The 8,277-nt window shown below is 56.5% G+C and overlaps 2 protein-coding genes across 2 annotated transcripts in view; one reads left to right on the forward strand and one right to left on the reverse strand.

Annotated features, from left to right (window-relative positions):
* LOC111814145 (zinc finger protein 431-like) overlaps window positions 1–8,277 on the reverse strand; it is a 629,125-nt gene that overhangs the window by 419,907 nt on the left and 200,941 nt on the right. The window lies entirely within an intron of this gene.
* Window positions 3,519–6,578, forward strand: LOC101591903 (tubulin alpha-1C chain). Its single transcript, XM_004646609.2, has 3 exons — window positions 3,519–3,777; window positions 3,905–4,053; window positions 5,466–6,578. Exons 1-3 carry the CDS (start codon window positions 3,657–3,659, stop codon window positions 6,438–6,440), a joined length of 1,245 nt encoding a protein of 414 aa, XP_004646666.1. The 5' UTR covers window positions 3,519–3,656; the 3' UTR covers window positions 6,441–6,578.

An 8,277-nucleotide genomic window follows, 5' to 3' on the forward strand; every position in this document is an offset into this window, starting at 1 on the left:
AAAAAAAAAAAAAAAATCTAAAGTCATTTTAAACAAGTATCATTGTATCCTGTGTTTCAAAATAGTTTCTTTTTGTTAAAGGGATACAAGGAGCAGCTGACAGGAATTTTTAGTCTGACCACAGCTATTGAAAGTATGTGCGGCTGAAGCGCACTGCTTTGACTCAGCCACGGAGGCCCCAAGGGTCTGCCGAGAAGGGTTGAGAAGCGGGGTGTTTTAAAGGGCAAGAGCGCGGCGGCGGCGACATCGGGGAAGCGCACGTGCTGCGGGTGGCTAAGCGACAGCTGCCGCCCCCCCTCACCTTGCCTGAGGCCACCACCACCCGAGCACCCCGCCTGGCGCCTGAGAGGGGACAGAGGCCCGCCAGCCGGCGCACAGCCTGGGGCGGCATCCCCACGTCCCATGCCCGGGCTGGATTTGAACTTGTGCTCTTAGCTGCCGCAGGCCGCCAGAGCGCTGGAATTGCCCAGCTCGACAGAGAGGTTTTCAAAACATAAACCAGGCGTGGTGGTAGTGCCAGCGCTCTGCAGCCTGAGGCAGGAGGGGAAGGGCACAAACCAAGGGGGGCAGGACAGATTGTTGGTTTGGCTTTTTATGTAATTTTGGGGCGTGCTTTGAGACAAGGCCTTACTGTCGGCCTTGCACTGGTGAGCTCCCTGGCCGGGCCTCCCCAGAGCTGGAATCCCTGGCGTGCGCAGCCCCGGCGCGCCCAAGGTTTCTGTGAAGGAGGCGGCTGCTAGAATCCAGCGCATCTCGCTGGGTGCGACGCCCGCCTGCAGCCGCAGCCCAGGGGAGGCTCAGGCAGTGAGTTTGAGACCAGCCTGGGCTACAAAGCGAGTTAGTTCAAAGCCGGCCTGAACTGCACAGAGCCCCTATCTCAAAAGAAAAAAAGAAAGACCAGGAAAAGGATGAGTGGCCCTTCCCTGACGCAGCACTGCGCTTGCTTGGGCTCAGCCTGGCTCCAGGGAGAACGCTGCTGGCTCCTGCCGCTCCTGTGGGTGTACTTTCCAAAGTTCAGGTGCCAGCGCAGCTGATGGAACAGTAAACAGAAACGGACAGTGCAGAGCAGCCGCCTCTGTGTGCCACCCCCGGAGCCGGGCCAGTCCTCCCCGAAGGACTGTGTTCTGTCTGCTGCTCTGGAGCCTTGATTGTTTTATGGGGAGCGTGGGGGGAAGGTGGGGCCATAAAAGTCAAAGGTTGGGGCCAGGGAGATGGCTCAGTGGAATAAGCGCTTCCCTGGCAAGTGCAAGGGCCTGAGTTCAATCCCCCGTTCCGCCAAAAAAAACCAAAAACATAAAAGTCAAAGGTGGAAATTCCCATGGTTTTTTTTTTATTATCTTGGGGCATAAAAATTAGAAAAGGTAGCGGGTGTTAAATTACATTCTTTCTAAAAAAATTTTTAAAATTTTACTTGGGGCTTTCGTTCCTTGCCGCGCAGGCAGGTGGGTTTGGACTTGTGTTTCTCCAGCCTCAGATTCACAAGCACTGGGGATTCCGGGCACGTGCCACAGCGCCCGCACTGTTTCCCTGAGTTGGTTTCTTACTGGCTAAGTTTTACGAACTCAAAACCTAGCAGGGTGTGATGACACAGGCCTGAAATTCCAGGCCTGAGGCAGACGGATCTCAAGGCCAGCCTAGGCAACTCGACCCTGCCTCAGGGAAGGGAAAAGAAAGCTTTTTTTAAAAATTTTTTTTAAACAAAAAAGGTGGGCTCATGCCTTGTTAGCACACAGTAGTAGTAGTCTCCCATTCCCAGAGGCTGAGTTTACAGCCTACTAAGCGAGAACTTGAAACTGGGCTGTGATGGGGGGAAAATGACAGTTATGGAAGCTTTTTTTAAAAATTTACTTATTTTGTGTGTGTGTGGCCAGCTCAGCCCACCAGGGGGCAGGGCTGGCTGGCATGTGGTGCTGGGGGATTGAACCGCGGGCCCTGTGTTTTGTTTAAGCTTAGCTTGTTCTAAGTGGGTGCTTTAGACCACTGAGCCATCTCATCAGCCCTATGGAAGCTTTTAAAAAAGCTTTTGGCCAGTCTCCAACCTGGCTCTTTTTCCTTCCTCTGCTGGGATTTGAACCCAGGACTTGTGCAAGGCACTCTGGGGCTGCGTGTCAAACAGCAGCCTGCCTGCCTCAGCCTCTCAAAGAGCTAGGCTCATGCAGTGAAAGGGAACAAGTACTTCCCTCCACCTGAGATGCTAGAATTTCAGGAATTCTGTAGTAGCCAAGCGTGGCAATACACCTGTAACCCCACTACTCAGGAGGCTCACAAACTCAAACCTAGCCTGGCTGGGCAACTTTATCAAAAAATCAAAAGGCCTGGGGCTAGCTCAGTACAGTTGGCAGATTCGATGCCCCCTGCTAGAGAGAAAAATCTACAGTGTTGGAGATAAATGCGTTGTGGGAAGAAGCATCTCAGTTCTTAAACTGTTACACCTACACCTCGGTGAGCCTTCTCACCCTTGACGAGCGCCAAGATGGGAGGATGGTACAGGCCTGTGATCCCTCCGCTGTGTGGAAGGCCGAGGCAGGAGGATCACTGAGTTTAGGCCAGCCTGGACTCGGTAGTGGGTTCAGGCCAGGCTGAGCTACATAGCAAGACCCTGTCTTCAAAACAACCCCCAGGGGCCCGGGGGCTGGCTCAGTAGAATAAGCACTTGCCTGGCGAGCACAAGGGCCTGAGTTCAATCCCCAGTTCCTTCAAAAAATAAAAAAACCCAAAAAAGTGAAGGAAGAAGATTCTTCCTCAAGATTAGATTGTTTAAAAAAGATTCTTTCACTGGTGAAAAGGCTGCTCTGACCACACTTTTAAATTCAGCTAGCTGCTGCTGCTGCTGCTGCTGTAGCACTTTTCCTGTGAGTCACGGCTGCAGTTGCTGGTTTCAGCTGCTTCTCAAGGGGAGAGGAAGAAGCTCTTGTGAAGAACAGGATCAAAGAGCCACGGGATGAATTTAGGAATGACACAATCACAGAGGAGGGATCGCCCTGCAGCAGGGAGTTTTATTAGCTGGAGGAGTGGGCAGGGCTGGGATTGTGTTGCTCATAGACAGCCTGAGGGTTCAGCTCTGCCGGGGGTTGGGGGTTCATCCGCGTCTCTGGTCCTCCAAAGCCATGGCTTTCTGACGTCTTCAGTGGTTTTTGCTCCGCCCTGTGCTGTGGGTCCACTTACAAGCTTTGCTTGGTCTTATTTCTTCAAGCAACCTCACTAAACTCCCTAGCTGGCCTTGGCCTTGAATTTGTTTTCCTTTTGGGGTTTTTTTTTTTTTTTTTGCAGAACCGGGATTTGAACTCGGGCCCTTGCACATGCCAGGCAAGCACTTATTCTACTGAGCCATTTCCCCAGCTCTATGGCCCTGAATTTGTGATCCTCCCACCTCAGGCTCAGAAGCAGCTGGGGTGCAGGCCTGTGCCCAGCTTTGACAGGGTCTTGCTTATCAAAGAGTCCCAGGGCAAGGGCGGCCTCTGGCATCGAAAGTGGCTGTCCGCCTTGGAAGGCCAGTTAGTCATCAGGTGTGGCGCTGCTGTGTCATCCTGCGTTGTTCTTCCTTCCTCCCGCAGCGTGAGTGCATCTCCATCCACGTTGGCCAGGCCGGCGTCCAGATTGGCAACGCCTGCTGGGAACTCTACTGCCTGGAGCACGGCATCCAGCCCGATGGCCAGATGCCCAGTGACAAGACCACTGGGGGCGGAGACGACTCCTTCAACACCTTCTTCAGCGAGACTGGTGCCGGCAAACACGTGCCTAGGGCGGTGTTTGTAGACCTGGAACCCACAGTCATTGGTGAGTGGCCCTCGGACACACCCAGGGTTTCCCAGGGTGCCGGGACCTGAGGTCTGTGTTTCCGCCCCAGGCTTGAGCAGGCCCCGGCAGGTTTTTAGCAATGGTGGTCGGGTTTCTTCTCTTCCAGATGAAGTGCGCACTGGTACCTACCGCCAGCTCTTCCACCCTGAGCAGCTCATCACAGGCAAGGAGGACGCCGCCAACAACTATGCCCGCGGGCACTACACCATCGGCAAGGAGCTCATTGACCTGGTCTTGGACCGAATTCGCAAACTGGTGAGTGCTGTGCTTTGAAAACTTTAAATTGGGGTTAGAGTTTTTCTTTGGCAAGCATTTGCTTTTATTAGTTGAGACAGGATCTCACTGTATAGTCCACAGTCCTCCTGCCTCGGGCTCCCAGGCGCACAGGTGTGGCCTGCCAAGCTGGGAGTCAGTCTGTGTAATTAAAGTGACACTTGCATGCTGGGGAGATGGCTCAGTGGCACGAGCACCTGCCTGGCAAGTGCAAGGTCCTGAGTTTGGTTCCCGGTACAAAACAAAAAGCTGGACGTAATAGCACACGCCTGTAATGCCTGCAGTCTGGGCGGCTGAGGCAGGAGGATTGTTGCAAGTCCAAGACCAGCGTGGGCTACAGAAGTGGGCTCCAGGCCGGCCTGAGCTGCGCAGGGAGACCCTGTCTCAAAGGAGACGATAATAATAATTGGGGCCTGTGCCCCATGCTCACAGAGCTCAGGGTTGGGGATTGAGCTCAGAGGTGGCACTGTGGGGCGTGCACGCGTGGCCCTCGGCCCACACAGCAAAAGTTCAGACCACGGCAACCAGGTAGAGCCCAGCCCTCCGACGAAGCTGGAGGTGGAGGAGGAGTCGGGGGCTTCCTGGGGACGGAGCAGGGCGCCCCCATGGAAGCTGGTGCTGGGGTGCAGCTGCAGGAACGCCGCCCCGGCTTTGGTCAGGCCGAGGGCTGGCTCCCTGGAGCGAAGTTGCAGGCAGCTTCCTTCTCACCAGGACGGTTGGGTAAGTGTGGTGTTGGGGTCATCCGATGCTGGTGGGTAGCTTGTAAGTAACCAGAAACCAAGCTGCCTGGGTAGGGCAGCCTGTCAGAAAAGTCACTCCGAGCGTAGCCACCACGGGTCTGTTCTGAAAACACTGCCCTTGTGCCGGTGGTTCCTTTGGCTTCTTATGACAGGGTCTTGCTGTGCAGCTCAGGCTGGCCTTGAGCTCACTTTGTAGCCCAGGCTGATCTCGAACTCGCAAGGATCCTCCCGCCTCAGCCTCCTGAGTGCTGGGATGACAGGCCTGCACCTCCAGGCCCAGCAGTCAGTGGTTCCTACGATGGCAAATCGAGCCTTCCAGGGTGCTTTGTGCCGGGTGTGGTGTGCACACCTGTATCCCAGCACTCCTGGAGGCTGAGGCAGGAGGATCGCTGTGAGCTTGAGACCAGCCAGGGGCCACAAAGTGAGTCCCAGGGCAGCCTGAGCCGCAAAGCAACACCTTGCAAAATCAAGGCGTTTTAGCAGACCCACCCCTCTTCCCAGGGGTTGTCGCAGAAGGTGGTTTGAATCGCTTAGCAGTGAGCAGCTCTTCCTACTGCTTGGCAAGCCGTGGGCAGCTTCAAGCCCCAGGGGCCGCACAAGGCCCGCCGCAGTGCAGGTGCCTGCCACTCACCCGCCGCGCTCCCTTCCCCGCAGGCCGACCAGTGCACGGGCCTGCAGGGCTTCCTGGTGTTCCACAGCTTCGGCGGGGGCACCGGCTCCGGCTTCACCTCCCTGCTGATGGAGCGCCTGTCAGTGGACTACGGCAAGAAGTCCAAGCTGGAGTTCTCCATCTACCCGGCGCCCCAGGTGTCCACGGCCGTTGTGGAGCCCTACAACTCCATCCTGACCACGCACACCACCCTGGAGCACTCAGACTGTGCCTTCATGGTGGACAACGAGGCCATCTACGACATCTGCCGGCGCAACCTGGACATCGAGCGCCCCACCTACACCAACCTGAACCGCCTCATCAGCCAGATCGTGTCCTCCATCACGGCCTCCCTGCGGTTCGACGGGGCCCTCAACGTGGACCTCACCGAGTTCCAGACCAACCTGGTGCCCTACCCCCGCATCCACTTCCCCCTGGCCACCTACGCCCCCGTCATCTCGGCGGAGAAGGCCTACCACGAGCAGCTCACGGTCGCGGAGATCACCAACGCCTGCTTCGAGCCGGCCAACCAGATGGTGAAGTGTGACCCCCGGCACGGCAAGTACATGGCCTGCTGCCTGCTGTACCGCGGCGACGTGGTCCCCAAGGACGTCAACGCTGCCATCGCCACCATCAAGACCAAGCGCAGCATCCAGTTCGTGGACTGGTGCCCCACGGGCTTCAAGGTGGGCATCAACTACCAGCCGCCCACCGTGGTGCCTGGCGGGGACCTGGCCAAGGTGCAGCGCGCCGTGTGCATGCTGAGCAACACCACGGCCATCGCCGAGGCCTGGGCCCGCCTGGACCACAAGTTCGACCTGATGTACGCCAAGCGGGCCTTCGTGCACTGGTACGTGGGCGAGGGCATGGAGGAGGGCGAGTTCTCCGAGGCCCGGGAGGACATGGCCGCCCTGGAGAAGGATTACGAGGAGGTGGGAGCCGACAGCGTGGAGGGCGAGGACGAGGGGGAGGAGTACTGACCTGCGCACTGGGACTCGCCCGCCTGGTCTCACAGTTCTTCCGTTCTGTGGATTCCTGGCCCCCTCTCACGCCTTCCGTTCTGTGGAATCCGTGTGGCCTTGGGCTGTCAATAAAAATGTTTCCGTTTTAAACACCAACTTGGCTTCTGAATCTCGATAGATGCTTTCCTGTGGACTAGGGACAGGGGCTGCCTGGTCTTCTGGGGTTAAACCTAGGGCCTTTGGGGCTGAGGAGATGGCTCGGTGGAACAAGCGCTTCCCTGGTAAGCGCAAGGGCCTGAGTTCAATCCCCGGTTCCACAAAAAAAAAAAAAAAAAAAAACCTAGGGCCTTTGCCCTGAGCTTCATCCTGCGCTCTTTCTAATTTTGTCTTTTGGCTTTGAGGTTTGGAGACATGGCCTTGCTAAGCCCCCATGGGAAACACCCCGGAAGATGCTGCATCCTAACTCCTTTGTCTTTCTGAGACAGAGATTCAGTATGTATCCTGGGCTGACCTCAAACTCAGGCGAACCTCCTGCCTCAGCCTCCTGACTGCTGCGTGGGATTACAGGTGTGCACCACCACGCCAGCTTAAACCTTGTTTTCTTTTTCTAACTTTTGTTTTTTTTTTTGAGGAACCGGGGATTGAACTCAGGCCCTTGCATTTGCCAGGCAAGCACTTATTCTACTGAGCTATCTCCCTGGCACCCCTCTTTTAAAAAATGACACGTTTTTATGAAGTTGTGCAGGCTGGTAGTTTCATACGTTGCAGTCATCCTGCCTCCTGCCTCTGCATCCCAAGTAGCTGGGGTTAAAGTGGGCATTGTTCTGAGGCGTTGTAAGACTTGTAATAGTTTTTTTTTTGAGACAGGGTCTCCCCATGCGGTTGACGCTGGCCTTCAGCTCACTTTGTAGCCTAGGCTGGTCTTGAACTGGGATCTATTTCATGGGCATCATAAAGCACCCAGGGAGGCCTTGTTAAAAAGTGGGTTCTGGGAGGTGCAGAGATCTGGGAGCAGCGAGGGCCTTGGTGACATGAGGCAGGTCCCCGGGCCACCCTGGAGCTGGGTCCTGGGCTTTCTGCCGGCCCGTCCCCTCCTTGTCCTTGGCCAGGAGGAGCTCTGGAAAGGTGGGCCAGGCAGCAGAGCGCGGCTGGGAGTCCTGGGCCGAGCAGAGGACCCGAGGGGCTGAAGGCAGCCTGCCCTCCTGCCCTGACTGTTTGCTTGGGAGGGGGCAGAGGTGGCTACGAGAGCCCAGGAGGGAATTGGGGCTCAGCACTTACAATTTCAGGGTGTCTGAGGTGTCAAGACTCCATGTGTCGGGGCTGGGGAGATGGCTCAGTAGAATAAGCGCTTGCCTGGCAAGCACAAGGGCCTGAGTTCAATCCTCGGTTCTGCCAAAAAAAAAAAAAAGACTCCATGTGTAAACAAGATTATGACCAGTTACTGGGCTAAGCCTTGTCATCTTGTCCTGGGCCTGCCAGGGCCTTCTCTTTTATTATCCATTTATTATTTATTGGCAGAACTCGGGCCCTTGCCGAGCACCATCTCCCCGGCCCCTCCATTTAATCTTTCTGAGACAGGGACTCAGCTGTGCAGCTTGGGCTCACATGGCAGCCCAGGCCGGTCTCAACTCCCAGAGACCTTCCCGAGCGCTGGTGCTACAAGCGTGCGCCATCACGCTCAGCCACCAGGGGGCATCCTGAGCCCCAAGGAGGGGAGGGTGCGAGGCCGGCTGCCCCCACCCAGGCCTTGGCCCAAGAGAGCGGGTGCCTGCACGCCAGTCTCACCGGGCCTCGGAACCGCCCAGGCCCCACAGGTGGTTTGCAATGGTGGTCAAGGGCGGCCGCACCAGGAACC

The sequence above is a fragment of the Octodon degus genome, unplaced genomic scaffold (genome assembly GCF_000260255.1).
Source record: "Octodon degus isolate 3935 unplaced genomic scaffold, OctDeg1.0 scaffold00274, whole genome shotgun sequence".
Classification (NCBI taxonomy): Eukaryota; Metazoa; Chordata; class Mammalia; order Rodentia; family Octodontidae; genus Octodon; species Octodon degus.